The sequence below is a fragment of the Haemaphysalis longicornis genome, unplaced genomic scaffold (assembly GCF_048455015.1).
Source record: "Haemaphysalis longicornis isolate Haplotype H1 unplaced genomic scaffold, Haemaphysalis longicornis Haplotype H1 scaffold_9, whole genome shotgun sequence".
Classification (NCBI taxonomy): domain Eukaryota; kingdom Metazoa; phylum Arthropoda; class Arachnida; order Ixodida; family Ixodidae; genus Haemaphysalis; species Haemaphysalis longicornis.
The window spans coordinates 88645619-88663974 of record NW_027526460.1 but is presented as its reverse complement, the minus strand read 5'-3'; the positions used below and the strand labels follow the sequence as shown (position 1 = coordinate 88663974).

The following is an 18356-nucleotide window of genomic DNA, read 5'->3' as shown; positions in this document are numbered from 1 at the left end:
CGAACAAAGCGGTTTTGTAGCATAAGCTACACTGGCCGAGGTTGAGCAGTTTCGCGTGGACCTTGGAAGACCCCTGCTGCGCAAGCGCGAGGAGCATTGGATTGGATTAGATTGGATTAAATTGGATTGGATTAGATTGGATTGGATCCAATCCAATTGGAGTACGGGTGTGTAGAGAACTGGGTCTTAACATTCGCCGGTCTGCGCATTCTAGAGGAGTGACGTCATAGCCGCGGCGGATGCACTGGCGCCGGCGCGTGCCCAGCTGCGCGCCTCCGTAGCGCTGTAGCCAAGCCGGACGCTGTGCCGGAGCCGCTTAATAGCCGTTTCGCGTGGCTCCTAGAGAGCCGTATTGCGCATGCGCGAGGAGCAGTGACTGGACTTGTCTGGATGGACCGGACTGAATTGCATTTGATTGGATTGGATTGGAAATAGTTTTAGCAGCAGTAAGCATGATAATCAGCTAATCCTAGACAACCAGAAAACCTAAGAATAACCAGCTGAACCTTAGCTCACGCCACGTATATCCTGGCATAGCCGAGCTAAGCCGCTGTTAATTTTTTTGCAGAATGGCGCCGTTAAATCTTCCGCCCGAATAACGTTGGAGGCATTCTGCACAAGTAGTACAGAAGGTCACAAACGTTTTCGGTGCGGCGGTGCCAGAGAAAATGTCGTCAATAACGCCACCCACGCACTATCTAGGATATATCGACTATTGCAGCGCGAGCGTTCTCCGCCCAGTATTATTAGTAAAGGAGGTTGGATTGAAAAGCGTGATAATGAACCTGTTTATCACAAGGGAGAGCGCGTGCGTGCGTATGTGCATGTATGGGCGTGCGTGCGTGCTGGCAGATGTTCCCGCCATTTCGATTTCAGAAACTCATCGCATCGCCCCAACGAGAGCGACCAAGGGCGACGTGCCTTTCAGTTAATTTCGCCGTCATGGGATTCAAGACCCGGTCCTCCAACACGACACTCGGTGATGCCTGCGTCAACAGGAGGCTGGAATCCTACGACCGGGTGAGTAGACTCTATTAGTTCCAACGCGAACGAGGACGACAATGAACTATAGCCATAGACAGCTTCTTTGAACAAAAGTCAGAACGGACCATCGTTTGAGGGATGAACAACTATTTACGGACCCACTTTGTATCCTAAATCATGTCCCGAAAAAAAACTAATTTGACTATTATGATCACATTTTTTTTATTTCTTGAAGGCTCTTTAGTAAGCTTAAGCATAATACAAGCTTGTATAGCTAGTACATTACGACAAAGGAAAACACCGCAATAGACGTGTACACGGAAAGGCAAGTAGACACACAAGGCTCAGGGTGTCTTTGCCGTGTGCAGCCACTTGGCCTATTTTGTCGACGTAGTTTGCTCAGTTTTTCTTCCTATCTTTGGCGCCGTGTCGACTAGCGAGCAGAGCCCGCCGCGGTGGCTCAGTGTTTAAGGCGTTGCACTTCTGAGCACGAGGTCGCGGGTTCGATTCCCGTCCGCGGCGGCCGCTTTTCTTATGGAGGCAAAAAGCAAAAACGCTCGTGTGTATGAGATTTCGGCGCACATTAAAGATCCCCAGGTTGTCAAGATCAATCCGTAGCCCTCCTCTACGGCGCGCCTTACCGCCTGCGTTGCGTCGGCGCGTTAAACCCTAAAATCAATCAATCAATCACTAGCGAGCAGAGATATGAGCAAATGTAAAATATCACGGATATTGTGCGTAGTAAGCGCAGTAATGACAGGGTGTTCAAGTGCATAAAACTGTATTTGCAGGCGCTCATTTGAAGTCCGGTTCGTTCCAGTTTCAAAGAAGAGCCTTGCGACAGAAAGCGTTAAAGCCATTCCACAGCTTTCTGCGCCTTGATGATCGCAGACTTGCTGGGTGAAGGAGGACGCCTTGGCCCTGGCTCCTCGGGGCGTGCACCAGCGCAACAGCAGCTGGGTGCAGACGTTCGAGACGGAGCGCTCCATCGGCGACACGGTGCGGTCCTTCCTCGAGGCGTACCCTGGAGGATGTGCGGCCGCCGTCTACGCCGACTTCGAGGACCCCGAGGGAACGTGCCGGGCTCGCTATTCCCGCCTGCGCGAACTTTCGCAGCTGATGGTAGCTTCGCCAAAGGAAGGTGAGCGTGTTTTGAAATGCGTCGGTGCCGATAAGTTAATGGCGAAAGTCTTGTATGCTTCATCAGTCTTGACCTGCAAAGCAATGCAGCGAAAACCCGTCGCCAACATCCCTCGTGTCAAACAACTTAACCATATCCCTTCCTAAAGAAAGTCGCGAGAAGCGCCAAAAATTTCTCGCGTAATAACTGTGCAAAAGTGCGTGAAAACCTTCGCTGAAAGTGCGTCCAACCGATCGTCAAATCTTCGAAGACCAAATCGCAAATGAAGTGAAAACCAACGCGACGATCTTTCCTGCAAAAAGTAAACGCATCCGCGGACGATCTAAATGTTGTTTATGAAATAAAGGTGTACTATTGTACTCCTTCTTTATGATCGATGCCTGCATTGCCTTATCTAGTACCGTTTATTTTTCCCGACTTTGAAGAGACTGTTTTGACACAACGTAAGCCCTGTTTTACGCACGCGCCGTGTGTCCAGATATCTTCTGAGTGTTTTTCGGTAGACCATCCGGTCTTCAAGGAAATGCCTTAGTTTTTTGACAAGACGCCCTTTGTTCCCACTAAAAAAGATTTCGCGTTACAAATCGACTACCCCTCTGTCAAACGACAACGATATGTGAAGCTTTCCAAATCAAGTTCAGCACCGCACGAACCAATTCCTATAAGCGAGCGGATTCTGTTGCTCCAGAGTATGGCGTAAGACTGTGCGCTCTTTACGTGAACGCTTGTTTCTCATCGGGATAGTTTACCGCCCTGAGGTTGTGCTCTCTAGTGGTTTACTGAAACTGGCATCCCATGGATTTCCCTAGCGTTGAATTATTGGCGTCGTTAGGCGGAGGGGTGCATTGTCTGCTAACTTTGCACGTCCACACACATTTCTCCAAATCCACCCTGCTTCGACGGCGCCGGAATGGCGGCATGATAAAGTGGGGCAGTCGGCTATACGCCGGCTTTGTAAGGCGAGGGACACAGGTTCGATTTCGACTGCGGGAAGCGTTTTAATTTTTTTCCCCTTTAAAAAGCGCACAGAAGTAAAATTCACTGATTTCGTAAAACTTGTATCTTTACGTCAGCACTTCTATTCTGTGGAGAAATATATTTGCGGATACTATAGGCGTAATGCATTTGAAGTTCAAACACGAGTGCGAGGAGGTACAAACTAGTTTTCTTACGTAACTTGTGCCTCTTCCCCCGTACGTCTCAACGGCCAATTCCTGGCGCTTATAGTATCCGATATTGTTTTCCGTTCACACCATAGAAGCGGTGACCTAAATATACGACTTCTACGATGGTTGGAAACTGGTATTTTAGACGCTGCATTCGCATCTATTGCGGAAAGCAGGTCGAATACTCCTAGGGAATGACTGTCCTGCGTAAATCGGGGTCGGTTGGGCTCAGTTGATTGGTCGTGGTTTTGGCCTGGCGACTTCGAAAGGCCTCTAAAGCTTCGGCTCCAGGAAGAAGCTATACTGCGGCAAAATCCGAAGGGTCTCTTATGTTATCCCTAATACAACTTGAAAGCGAAAGCCTGATTGCTATGCATTCAGTCTCGCGTTATGTTCTTTTATCGTGTTGGCCGCAGTATAAGCCACGCCCCCGCAGGCCGCGTCTTTTATATTATTGTACACGCCCCAAGCTAGTAGAGAGACGGATAGTTAAATTCTCCATTTCAGACTGTCTGAGCAGTCGTGTTTCCATACGGTGATAATCTCCTTAAACAAGTTACTCTATTCAACACGGATAGCTGACCACACCACCTGACTGGTGATTGAGGTAACTATTGAATCATGAAACCCAACTGTGGTGAACATCGGCATGATCAGCCTCCTCGGGAGAGACGAATGATGAAGCTTGCCGAATGATGGAGTCATGGTCAGGGTAATCTTTGAGTGCTTGCTCCCTAAAAGGTGGTGGAAATCGCCAGGGTGACCGCTAAGGTAGATGTAAACCGCGGATGTTCCGCAAAGTATCATGATGACGGTTGATGCATAATGGCGCGAGGTCACTGCATTACGCAAAGCACCCCGTCCGGTACGTTGCATACGTTTGAAGGGACTCGCGTTGCGCCAACTTGCGGCTTACGTGGGCCAAACCGGCAGGTTCTTGACGGAGCGGAGCGGTTGAAAAGGACAGGCTCAAAAAACGCGAAAACGTTTTGTAAAGGTAATGACTTTTTTTTGCCATCCATTGCCACTCTACTGTGTGCAAGCCACAGCTTCACATATCAAAGGCGGTGCGACGAAGCGTTGCGACGAAAACCAAATCCCGCATGTTATTATAGAAAAAGACAATGAAATTGCCGGATAAGGTAGCAAGTCCGTCAGCGACGCATCCATTACTTTATCCCCCCCCCCCCCCCCCCCCACACACACACAAAAAAAAAAATATTGAATTCCTTCCAAACACGGATTCGGCGTCATGTGCAGCACGGATAAAATATGAATCCAGGTACCTTTGTGGATTCGGCAGTTTGTTTAGGCGCCTTTTGGGGGGCGCTGTAGATTTTGGGTATTTTCCCTCGGCATTTAACCTGGTGTTTAAAAATTGAAGGTGCAGGTTTTCACAGTAAGGTTTACTTTGAAGTCAGCGCTTGTAGAGTTCACTTTCTCGTTTTTTTTTTTCATTCCCGCCGCAGCTGCTTGGAAATGTATGGCGTGTAGTTTTGCACTTCGCACCGTGTCTTATCTTGATCCCCGCAATGGGTGCCGTCCATGTTAATGCTTGTTATCACTTCACACGTTCACCTGTGCGGCGTGTACGTCCTCACTGGCTTGTACGGCGATATTTCTTTTTGTATTGTGACATGATAGTTTATCATGCCATGCATTCTGTACCTTGCCCATATTAAAAATTCTGGTCGTTTTTGCTTGCCTCCAGTACAAAAGCGTATCGGCTGTAGCTGTACACGCTACTAAACGTTTTTGTTTATTTATTTATGTATTCAACCAAAAAGTATATTTTTTGAAGTTGGACACTTAATGCTCTTATGTTTTGGTCCTCAGCGTTCAGGCTATGGTCGTCCGTTAAACGTCTGCGCAAGCTTTACCGCAGGCTTTTCTACTAGCTTTACTGCAAGCTTTTAATTTCTGCAGGCGGGCCTACGGAAGCACCCACCGAGGAAGAGACTCGCCAAGTCACGAAGCGAAGTAAGAGGCGCTTATATAGCACTGCGTGCGTAGTCGTAAAAATGCATGGCACTTTCAAAACTTCGTGTGGTCTAGTCGTTGATACAGCGGCCAGACGCATAGAACTACTAATCAATGATTATTTATCGCCAAAACTGCTCATTGGGTTGGGACGTTCTGGGGAAGAAATTGATGGGTTCATCTATATCCGAAAGCGATATTTGTGACCGAGCCTCGGAATTTACTCTTCAGTAATGTTGGCGCGCAATCCCGGTTCGCAGACGAAGAGTTTCAACATCCTTTTATGTATGCACGGCTAAGTGGAAATTAAAATACCAAAGAATGCAAATGTGCGCCAACAAGGCAATTTTGCCAGCTGAGCGGTCAAGAAATGCATGGGCACCCGCGCACAATGTTCCTCAATGTTTGTGCACATGCAGTTGCTGTTACGCTTAACTCCTCCGGAATTCTAGGTACAGGAACTGCGGGGATCTCAGCACGCTAGCCTGATGTGTATGCTCCCAGCTTCCATTGCTAAACGAGTGCAACAAAAAGTTATCGTCGAGGTTGGGCACTTCGCGAGCCATGGAACAAAAAATTTGGACATAATGTGCCTCTCAGCAACCGCAGCTATTCGTGGCCTAAATTCCCACCATGAAGACACAAATATCCAGCAGCCACGTACTGTACGTGAGTTAAGGCTGCTTTCTAGTGAACTTCATTTGTGTGGCCTCAGAACGGCGGGAAATGGTTGTAAGCAGCCGCCGTACATTGGCGCACTAGCGGCCATGAGACAAACATTAAGCAAAGAGAGGCCGTGACAAAACGAGGACACCTAAGCACCCGTTATGATGTAGCAAATGCGAAAGCGTCTCAGCACTCATTTGCGAATGTTCAATAGCCCAAGTAGTCCTCTCACCATCATCGTGGTCGTAGTAGTTGTCATCATCATCATCGTTTTACTTTTCCGTCTTCTTCGCTACATTACTATGTTCACATACACGCGTTCGCATCCCCGAGCAATGAGGCATCTAGCGGAAATGCGCTTTGCTGCGCGCTAATTGCTTCTCCCGGTTAAACATGCCCACATTACTCGTTTAGGCATGGGTACCGTTTAAGTTTAAGGCTACCACGCATTAATCTAACGTTATCCAGCTGTAAGGATTGCGTGCGTATGTCACATTCCGGCACCCTTTGTTCCATTTCCACCGAGACCAAAAATTCCTCTTCGCTACTCGAATAGTTCAGTTTGTTAGCAGTAGTATACTTTCAAAAGAGACCCAGCATTATTTCACTTGTTTCTGATTTTTTGAGCCGTAGACCATTTTTTTTGTGTAATTGTTTAGCCATGACAATTCCGAATTTCTTGATACGCAAGCTAACTAGAGCTTCTCGCATTAAAATTACGTCTTCATTGCACGTGGAAAACACGCAGGGGAGGAGTGGCGATCCGTGCACGGCGCCACGACCACCCGCCTTCATTATTGTTTTAATACGTTATACGATATCCCTGGACGCTGGCCTCACCTTACCTGCCTTATCTGTACCTTGCGAAAACATGGCGAAAGAAATAAAAATTATCTTTTTTTCTTGTGCTTACTTAGCCAGACGTACGGTAGAAAGAATTTCAATTTCCGCGGCATCTACCTGGCCTACGCCCCTTACCCCCTGCAGCTGTCATCCACTAGTAAGTACTCCTGCACTGCCGCAGAGGGTGACCAGTTTTTTGCCTTGATTACCACGCAGACAAGTTGCTTTGCTTCGTGGAGCCTTCATCACCCACGACCGCCGGCTTACCGACTGACTCGTGCGACTACGTGGTGCTCTCTACGCAGAACTTCACCGCTGTTGAGAATGTCACCCGTCTTTTCGGTGAGTGTCGTCGATCCTAGACGGTGAGTGCCGTAGGTTGGAAATATGTAGTGGGGCTTGTCTCCTATATCCCCAAACTAACACTCAATTCAACCCCACTCGTAAGAGACAAAATGTAAAGAACTACAGAAAATCGAGCCAGTTAAGCGACGTTTCTAGGATCACTGGGTTTACAAGTGTTAAACCTGAGCCATTTTATATATTATTCCTTGCCACAAGTTCTCGTAGCTGTTTTCATGACACAGGGTGTACGGAACTGCAGGGCGCGATTAAGCGCTGGATTCTGTAAAAACGGTCGCCGTCATTATGAAATGGCGCGCCATTGGCGAAATAAACGAGTGTTTTCGTCAGCGGGAAAATCATGCCGGCAAACGAGTGCATAGAGAAAACAGAGGCTACGCAGGCCGCCACAAATCTGAAGCGGACGCGCAAAACAACGCGCTGGCTTAAGCATTTAATTTCTCACGCCACTACCTCGTAGTTTCAAAATGACGGCCGTCCTTTTATAGAATCTCGTCCTGAGCTAACACGGCGGGGTAAGCACGTGTGTGATGGAAGTTGCGCCATATTTGCTCCGAAGAAGTTGTCGGCACTGGTACGTGAAACTTATTATATTCTAAGCACATATGTGAGAGGTCAAGTGCAACAACCGCAGAGCTTATTATGGACGAAAGAAAAAAAAAAGCTGGCGAATAATTGTTCGAGAAGAAATGACTTCAAAGGTGATCTTGGAACCAGTTGCCCACATAAACGAAAAAGGAAGAAACTGTGAGTACTATTCGTTCTCGCTCTTCGGGTAGATTCGCTCGCTGTTTTTTACCTAAGATTTTTAAGGGGCTTCGCTTCCTTTTCGGCCATATCAGATGTAGTGCTTGAGCTCGCTAACCTCAACTAGGAATGTATACGGCACACCAATCTCTTTTAATTATGGCTTTTGTATGGCCCCATTTGACCACACAATCCAGTTATGTAGTACCAGCAGGAGTTCAGAGCGTCCTACGAAGCACCAGATGTGTGTTTTTTTTTAATCAAAGTACATTATCAACTGGCGAAGAGCGTTTTTGGCTTCTCTGTGTCGCCCTTCGCTACCATGATAGGTTAGGTTAGGTAAGGCGAAGTTGCTGCATGGAGCCTTTGATTCCGGAAATTTCTTTTATTTTTACCCCCCCCCCCCAAAAAAAAAAAAAAAAAAAAAAACGACGCCACGTTCACTGGTTAGGCGAGGACCACTTGTATACTATAGGACGGTGAAAGCGGCAACATCATGGCCGCGGCAGTAATGACGGGCACTAACGTGTCAATCTATTGCAATTTATGTTCTTGCTTGAAACTCTGCATTGTACTAAATATCTCCACAGTATATTAAACCCGAAGCGTTGTACGGCTAAGCGAAGCAAATACTCGGCGGTCCCGTGCACGCAGAAAACCGCTGTGGCGCAACTCCACGCGCATTTTCGAAAACACCAGGTTGTAGAGGAGTTAGAAGCGAGGGGAGAGAGATTGGCTGGGTTAATAAAGTGGTAAATACACTCTCGCACCAACCGAAGCTGTCAAGTGGAAATGCCGCAATGGAAAGGGGAGAATTCTATTTCATCAAAGCTCATGCGTATCGAGGTACTGCGTGAAGTACAGCTGAAGCGACAACGGCGGAAAGGGGTGCCCGGCGGTGTGGGCGGAGCAGCGTCTACATGGCAATGGCTAATACCGGCCGCAGGTTACTTCCAAATGGGCAGGGCACCCAAATGGGCAAGCCACGTGACCTACGTTCTCCCGCGGACCAGGCATGCAGCTTACGACAAGCGACGCTGCGAGAAGGCATGGTAGTGAAAGAAAATGCCACAAATAAGCAAGATAGAATGAACCAGAAGCAGCAACACAGGCGTAAACACCGGCAACACGTTACAGATTCAGTGGTTAGATAACTGTGCGGAGCGCATGTTTTAATCATGGTCTTGGGTCTTCAAATCGATCGTCCGCAGGCAACTGGAAGGACGCCATGACCAAACTGGCACCCACGACGCGGGTGGCTCTGGGCATCAACGCGCACACGCTGGTGTCGCTGTACAGGAGCGACTACGCGGCCGGCGTGAAGCTCGTCGAGTCCGTGCCTTCGTGGCTCAAGCCGAACGGGGGCCGCGCAGTGGCCGTTCTCGTCGCTACCCTGGCCTCGCAAGACGAACTGCTCCTGTTCCACGTACTCAAGGTACGCGCCTTCTCACTCAGGTTTTCCCATGATCGAGAGCTCTCGGAAGTATTGGCATCAAACAAAGGAGAGCAGTTCATCGGGACCAGAATTCGCCTCTCCTGTGTGCTTGCCAAAAAATCGGCCAGTTATTTGTTTCGAACGCAACCTTTATGGCAAGCAACTGAAGTCGCTGAAGTGTTGCACATTGTTGTGAACCTTTTATCTTTTGATGCCCAGTGTTGCTCAAACAATATTTTGTTTCTCGCGCACTTTGTGTTTTTTTTTTTTTTACATTTAACACCATCTGTCGACAAACGAAGGATCCCGGACTTTCAAAAACTGAAGAAGAGAGGGCAGCACGTACTTACGTGTGCTAATGAAATATTGTTTTACGCGTGTCAACGCACATCGAGCCCGGGTGGATCAATTGGCTTGTGACTGGACACCGAAATTGTGCCATTTCGTAGTTATTACAAGTGATAGCAATACAAACTTTACGTGATTCTCTTCACTTGAGCCATAAATCATGGTGATCAAGGTAGCTCTCTTGTTCACCTGATAGACCCGCCGCGGTGGCTCAGTGGCTAAGGCGTTGCGCTGCTGAGCACGAGGTCGCGGGTTCGATTCCCGGCCGCGGCGGCCGCTTTTCTGATGGAGACGAAAAGCAAAAACGCCCATGTGTACGAGATTTCGGCGCACGTTAAAGATCCCCAGGAGGTCAAAATTAATCCGGAGCCCTCCACTACGGCGCGCCTCATCGCCTGCGTTGCGTCGGCGCGTTAAACCCTACTATCAATCAATCAATCAATCAATTGTTCACTTGATATATGGGCAGCCAGCTCCCAGTGTTTCCCAGTGTGTCCTAGTGTCCGCCCTAATGAAAGAAAATGTTTTCTGACTTCGTATTTGTGATGTCGGAAGTCCCTTTAGATCGTCAGAACTTATCACACATTTAAAGGGACCCTGCAACACTTTCGATAAACGCTTTCACTCTTTCCTTCGCGTCTGGAAGCACTGCGAAAGCTGCAGTTATTGCCAGCATGGAGCGACACTTTTTGATTTGCTCGTCCAACCATATACGCCTTCCGTTTCTGCTTTGTTTTTGTGGCTTTATTTTTAGATTTGCTATCAAAAGGCGTTCATTGCTGCAACTGAAGGAAAACCGGCCAACAGCGGTTACATGGCGTCAGTGACGTAATTCGGGCTGTCGAAGAACGCCAAGGCTGCGAAAGAGAGAAAAATCTTTTGAGCGAGTTTCCAAGTTATTTGATGAGCATAGAGCAGTAAATTTTGGTTGAGGTACTTTGCGACCCCCTAATCTAAGTACTGGGTGTGTTGAGTGACTACGTTCTGCAAGCATTTAAGATTTCAAAAAAGTTGAAAAAAGTGTTGCAGGGTCCCTTTAAGCAAAATAATAAAGTTTTGGGGATCAAAGGGTTCAACACTTTCGATTAGCGTTTTCACTGTCCCCTTCGTGCCTTGAAGTCTCGTTTTACTGGAGTACTTTAGATCCCCTAATTATGTACTCATATGTTTGTTGATTACGTGTTCAAATAATTTCACATTGTTCTAAAAAGTTTAAAATTGTGTTGCAGGGTCACTTTAAAATAAAAAAGCGATTAATTCAAGGTGATAAAATCATATTAGTATGCATCGGTTCGGGCTGAAATAATCGAACCTTGAACCGCCTTCACTTGGTACAGTGTAGTTATTGCATGTACAGTCCACTCCCGGAAGGAACCCAGCTTGCATGTACTCTGTGACATCAGTTATACTTTTTATCGCTTTTCTTTTCACTCACTGCTGTATTAAACAAAACGAAGGAAGTTCGGCCCAGACGTAATGAACTGTTGGCCGAAACAATTTGGCTTGCTCTGCTGCAGGGGTGTCTTTGTTGTGATGAGTTTTATCAAAGTGATTTAAGCCGGTTCTCAGCAATGCCGTTGTTCTTCAAACATCGCGGATCACTGAAGCTTACTGCTGCAGGAGCCATTCAGCTCCTACCAAACAACATCGCTTTCCGTGATCAACGGCTGTCATGTTCGTTAACAACGATTGGTTCTACATTTGAGATTCCCGGGCATACCAAAACCGAAAATGTGAAAGATATAAGAATGTCTTGGCTAAATGGGCCAAAATTTCAGCACCGTCGGAATGACTTCGCAGTTAGGACTGTTGAATATTATGTGTGCAGTCGTGGTGACCAGTAATCGCGCATGCAGGTGTGATTACTATGGTGTGGTTTACAACCTCTTGTAGCGTATGCATATATTGTTGTGGGCCCTCACGTCGTACGTAAACGTTTAGTCTCCTAACCAATGTCTTTGGCCTGGGCTCGTAGTTTCAGGCATAAATTAACCGGTTTTATATGCCATCTTTCCCACCCACATTATTGGCACGATTCATGAAAAATCATAACCAAGGCCCATAGACTACGCCGGTTGTCCAACAGCCGGCGTTGATGGCTAGCGAATCATGTACGAGAGCCGATTTCCGGAAACTGGGCGCTGATAGTTTACGGTGTAAAATGCCATTAAGTATGGCCCTGGTCTATGATACCGTACCTGCGCCATTAGAAGTTTCAATATTTGTGCGCGCAGGCCAGACGTTTCCGCATTTTTCGTGCGCATCTATCCATGAGTTCCTGCCATGTTTTTTTTGTGCCCTTTTTTCTGCGTGTGGCAATACGGACGCTGCTTGCTTTGTTGGGGACATTTTCTTTCATGCATTTTTTCCGAAACATATCGCACGCATTTTTTTTTTTTGGAGACGTCCATGACGTCTGCTGATTCAATGAATCCTAAATATACCCAAGTCAAACTAGCTTGGAGAAATAGTTTGGTCGAACGCAAGCTGTACTGCTTTGCAGCATGAAGCGAAACAATAAAGCAATATGTAAAACATCTCATGGTTTGTGGGAGCAAATGGTTAATATAACATGTTGCCTGTCGGTGGAGTGTCAATATGTACAACGGCAATCGAAAAAGAAACGATTAAAAGAGAAAGCATGCATATCAGAATTCAGCATAAATTTAAACAGTCTGGATGAGGGGTCGTCAGAAACCCGGTTTGTTTCTTACTAACCGTTTCACTAATTCCATCGTATCCTACAGCCGCTCTATGAAACATTTCCCGGCCGTTTCTCGTGTAATTTATCCAGACGAAACTTCCTGCAGCCGCGTGATTTCTATTTGGAAATTGAGTTCGTGCTCAAACTAGTAAATGCATATCGACTACGTGTGTTTCTTCTTCGTTAAATCCCGCAGGACCTGCGCAATGCGTTGAGCTCTGCCAAAGACGCGGCTGCAGACCTCATCCTGGCTGTGTCGTCTGCGAGCGAGCTCTTCCACAAGGAGCTTATCGAGTAAGTTCGCTGCGCGTGTGCAAACGTTGTTTTTACGCCCTTGTTTCTTTTATTTATTAATTGATTTTGTTTATTTATCCATATGCTATTACTTCAAAACAATGTGGGCGTGCTTGAATGCTTCGTCTAAAACACTGCAAATGGATCACAATGGCGGTGTCAGCTGCCAGGTCATTCCAGTCTCCAGCACAGCGCAACAAAAAATATTGCTGAAAAGTAGTGCAGGCCTCTCAGGATGCATCGCATTATGATGGCTGGTGAGGAAATGTGATGGGTTCTGTTCGGTGCCGATTTGCGATGGGAAAAGAGGAAAAAGAAAAACACTTGTCGTAAAGACAGTCGTGAGATCCTACGGTGGGAAACAAGAGTTCAGAGGTTGAGCTTAGTATTGAGGGCGGAGATGGTTAAAAAACGTAAGCACTCAGAGAGTATCCCTCTCGTTGCGTGATTTCGGACCAATGCGAGGGCATTAATCAGCATGAATAAATTGAGTAAAGTGAGTAACGCTTGGGTCGGACAAAAGTTACGTAGCTGAATTGTTTAGCAGAAAGAGACGACAGGGCCGGGTTACGGAGCCGACGTCCAAGCATAATTAAATGCGTTAATAGTGTGAGTGCACCAACCTGTAGTGTCGCTGACATAATTGCAGTAGTATAATTTTGGTATGATGTAATTACCGCGACGAGGTAATGATATGAGCCTTTTTAGAGACGTTAGAAACTTGAGCCAAGTGATACATCGATGTTGGATTAGATTAAGATCTTCTCGGAGAGTAAAGGTTGGTGACGAGACTGTAAATTACGCAATCGTCTGCGAAGAGACGGATACAGGAGGGAATGTTAGGTGGCAAACCATGAGTGCATGTCCAGAAGATAAGGGGTCCCACAACTGTTCCGCGTGGTACGTGTGCTATTACAGCTTCGAATTATGACGAATGAAAATTGGCATAGACGAATTCTTGATGGCAAGGCGGTAAACGTTGAATCCAGTGAACAAATGCGTGAAGCTTGAAGGACGATTATTTTAGTAGCAGGTGAGCATTGCGAACTTTGATTATCAAAGACTTTCCAAAGCCGACGAAAAGCGCTGTCTCGGAGAAAACGAAATAAAACGACAAGCCACTTTTTCGGCCTGAATCGAACTTCAATTTTTGTCATTATTCAGCTGACGAAAAAGTGGTACATAAAAATTAATTAATATTTTTTTAATAATTAATAGTTTTCCAGAGCATCTATTTTGAACAAGTAATAACGAGTTTAATAAACCACTCGAGGCAGCCAACTTTTGCCACGGGAAACTCGGAAGTTTCTTTCAATTTTTTTTAGGTGGCCAACATTTCCCCTCAAATAAAAACAATTATTTTGGGGGTTTAACGCACCGAAGCTGCACCTGGTTTATGATTCACGCCGTTGTGGAAGGCTCCGGATTATATTTCACAGCCTGGGTATGCTTAGCATGCGCCGAGGTCGAGAGAGAGAGAGAGAGAATAAGCTTTATTAAACTGAACTCTTCAAGTGTGAGAAGCTTGTGGTAGTCTGTATTACCTCAGTGACGACGGAGGCGGCCCTTTCGATTAGGGAGGTCTGTGCCTCCACCGGTCGTGAGACTGCAGTGCCTTTCTCCACTATTCAGCCGTGATTATTGGAGGCCGAAATATCGACCCACGGACGATTTTGCTTTTCACCTCAACGTGGAAAACAGCCAACGCCGCTGGAATCGAAACCCCGACCTTCAGCTCAGCGGCACAAGGCTTTTGCTACTTAGCCACCGCGGTGCCCCTCCCAAAAGTCAGACAACAAAGTCGTACGCATTTTTCATTTCGCCGATGTGCTCATAGAATTGTTAGACACTGAAATAGATTGAGAAACTAAGTACCCAGAGGAGTGTTTGAATGTCATCTAAATGCCCGCACAAATGTTCGTGTGGCATCAGTCAGTCATTCGGTTGAATATAGAATACTTTAGCATCTTTATTGTCTAATCTATCAGATAAGCAACAGTAATTACAAAACGTTATAGATGCAGCCATTCAACGTGTCTAGAAATTAAGTAGGACGTTTGGAACCAAATATTATACATGCTCTCTTATTCGTCCTCTCAAGTCAGATTCGCACTTAGAATAAATCTAACGCGGTGTCGTATGGAGACAGTTACAGTATTCCTGAATTTAATTAAGAAGTAACTGTCACATAGGTTGGATGCCCTATTAAGGGGCATCTGCGCGTGTGCGTCATCCGTTTATTAGTGTCAACTAATCGGTGACACGTGCCAACACCAGGCTCATGTTTTCCTAGTCATGCGCCTCAGATGTTGCTGTAACCCACTAGTATTATTCTGCAACGGTAGGAATGTTTTTCGAGAAGGTCTCATCGTGTCCGCTACTTTATGCTGGCGCTCTCTTTGCGCAGTTTGTGCGATGTATTCGTCCTCGTGGACCACCACATCCCGAATGCGCGGCATTCCTGCCATGTGACCTTCCCGTCTGTGTCACCGAGAACTTCATCGCTGGTGAGAATGACTGCCTACTTGTATAGTTAGTCGTTCCTTTCGCGTCTGTTTGTAGTCGCGACATAGCAAATACCGCTTAAGGCACACCTGGCTTTCTCGCTGAAACTCACACTCCACCTTTAGTGTTTTGCGTCACTTCCGTGCCCGCTTTCAGCCAATCGGAAGACGTTCAATAAAAGGGGACGCTTTCAAAACGGACACAACAGAGAATTTCTCCCAAGGTGAAGCTTCGATACGATTAACCTCATTATTTTGTGGCGTGAGCTACACTGGCCGAAGTTGAGCAGTTTCGCGTGGCTCCTGGAAAGCCGTGCTGCGCATGCGCGAGGAGCAGTGACGTCACACGGCGCGCAGAACGTTACTCGCTGCCCAGCGTCTCTCACACACCCCACCCGCCCAGCGTCTTCGCCGACCTCCGCTCCGAACGTGGCGGGTCCGGCCCATTTGATGATCATGCGAGAGGTGGCCGCGTGTGGAAACGATGGCTCGTGCGTCGCAGCAACACTGGCGTGTGACCCTGCGAAACCAGCTTAGCTCCGGGGTGATTGGTGACGCGGCGCTGGAGCCGCTTGATAAATTTACATGTGTCGCATAAGGCGTATACCGTGTGTGTGTCATTGAAGCAGCAGTAAGCATAGTAATCAAGCTAATCCTAGACAACCAGGAAAGCTGAGAATAACCAGCTGAACCTTAGCTCACGCTACATATACCCTGGAATAGCCGAGCTAAGCCACTGCTAATTTTCCCCGGGGAGAGGAAATGGGGGCGGGGGGAGTTCGTGAAGTTGTACACATATGAACATGCGAACATGGCACATGTGAAGCGATAGATTAGCCTTGTCTACTGTCACCTGCTTTGGCCGAGCTTTTCCGTATGCCGGAAACATTGATATTTAGCGACGACTCATGGTGGCGCGTTTTGTTGCAGACGTCTCCAATGCTGATCACCAAAGAACTGATCCAGAAGGGCATGGAGAACAAGACCTTCTGCGTCAGCCTCAACCTCGCCGTGCTCAAGTTCGCCACTCACGCGACCAGCGCGACCCGCGGCGGCAGCTGCGATTCGGAGGCAGAGGTCGGCTACTCCGAGGTGGGTGCCGAAGGCGTCATTACAGGCCGCGGACGGCGCGCTGGTGTTGTGCTATAGTAGCAGAGCTGATCGGTTGGAGGGACACCGAAGGGAATTCTGCCTTCACAGATTAAAGTGTAGAATGCGTAAGCCATGGTCGGTGCTTTTCTAGTTGATTTACGTGTATTTAAATGAGAATGCGCCCGAGAAGGCCGCTTCGGTCGGACTACCCTCAACGCTCATTGGACGGCGTCGGCGGTAACGACATAGCACTGCGTCCACAGAAAAATGGCAGCACCAGCACCTCCACTCCGTAAATGATGGCGAAGGTGCGGAGTACGGGAACTGGAAATGACATCCAAGTTGCGCCCCGAGTGACATCCGATTTGCGTCCCGACCGTCATTCGATTTGAGCCGTGAGTTGCACCTTGATTATTCCTAAATGAAACTGCAACTCACGGCTCAAATCGAATTTCGCTTGATTTTCCCTTGATGGTGGTGTGCGCACGGAAGGACGCGAACGGACATTGGGAGGTCCTAAGGTAATACTCCACACCGTTACAGGTCCGTTACAGGTAAGGTAGTAAGCCGTTTGACTCTCGGGTACTAACTCACGGTCGTAGTACAATGTGTAAGACGACTGACACTAACTCCGTCTGGTCTACCAGACACAGCCTGGAGTCTTGCCGGTGCCTGTGTGATTTTTTGCGATTGTAAATGCTATGCGCACGGACGCGGACGGACGTTGTGCGGGCATAAGGTACTCCGCACCTAATACTAGCGTACCGAGGGGGGACTGTCGAGGGGAAGCGGCCCCTGCCCTTCCGAAATTTTTAGATGCGACGCTGAGAGCATCTCTTGTCGGCGGCCCTGTCCTTCCTGCGTGCGTCCGTCGTCGGCGTCCGCACTTTCTCCGCTCACCCCCTCTCCTCTCTGATAGCGAACACTCTCTCGCGAGGGGCATTGGATTGGATTTGATTGGATTAGCTTGGCTTCGCTTGGATTGGATTAAATTGGATTGGATTGGATTAAAGTGGATTGTGTTGGATTATGTTGCGTCATAACCGCGGCGGACGCACTGGCGCCGGCGCTCACTCCGCCGGTGGGCGGCGCTGCGCGCGGTGCTGCGCATGTGCAGTACTCTCTCTCTCCGCGGTCTCCTCTCCTTCGGGCGCGCTGCGCATATAACCGGTTTGCCGCTCTCCGGCGGCCTTTCGGTCGACGGTTGCTCTCCGCTTGCGCTTCAACCCCCCCTCAGCGTCGCATCACACCAGGGTTCCCGCGAGGGGAGGTGGGCGTAATTTTTGGACCCTGGGGTGGGGCAGAGGAGGAAACGGGCGGCGCCCATAACTCTGCCAATCCAGCAATTATTTTTGCGTGCAAGCTGCGCACCAACCACACGTGGCGTCGATGTATGCTCCGATCACTACGATCAGCCATTTTGCAACTTCACGAGGGCCGAGAGAGGTGAGAAGGATCGAAGCGACGTAGAGCATGCAATCAACCAAAAGTTTGTTTTATTTAGAATAAATTCTGTGCTTTATTTTTTTAAGTTTTCTTGTTATTTCTTTCGCCCTCCCTAAGGGAAATTCTGCTGATGCCAGTGGTCCAGACGGCTTAATTTAGCGTATGGCTGGCAAGCCTAGATCATATACATGCACAAACAAAAGGTCCATATTCACTTTGCCCCTGTTATATAGTTCTTAGCAGTTCTGCGTTCACATCTACCGTTATGGTCCGAGCATGTCCTGCTTATACAGTGACCATTCAAAATGGTTTTCGGAAACGTCGTGAAAGGTAAACATGTTTGTGTAGAAGTTTTCCGCTATTATCCCTATATCGGCAGCCCTATTTATTGCGTCACCTTTTCCATCCCTTAGTGCAGCATATGGTGTCAATGCCGATGTCGAGACTCTTTTTGCTTGATTCAAACTTCAGTTTTTTATGGTTCAATTTGACATCGTTCACTTTTACATCCTTCTTAAATTTCCCATCTTTTACTGGCCGCTTATTACTCAGCCGCGCTGAATACCACTGCGCCTCTTCGGAGTAGCGGCTTAAAATGTGCTTCGTCTCCGATTAGGCTGATTTTTATAAGGTTCCTGTCCGC

At 47.7% G+C, this 18356-nt stretch overlaps 1 protein-coding gene across 1 annotated transcript in view; it reads left to right on the top strand.

The window, feature by feature from the left end:
- The window catches only part of LOC144153299 (uncharacterized), a 74684-nt gene that overhangs the window by 48773 nt on the left and 7555 nt on the right, over nucleotides 1–18356 (top strand). The window contains 8 exon segments of the mRNA XM_077684950.1: nucleotides 904–1020; nucleotides 1876–2125; nucleotides 5218–5271; nucleotides 6997–7122; nucleotides 9102–9325; nucleotides 12574–12671; nucleotides 15079–15178; nucleotides 16106–16267. Coding sequence (XP_077541076.1) covers nucleotides 904–1020; nucleotides 1876–2125; nucleotides 5218–5271; nucleotides 6997–7122; nucleotides 9102–9325; nucleotides 12574–12671; nucleotides 15079–15178; nucleotides 16106–16267 — 1131 coding nt within the window.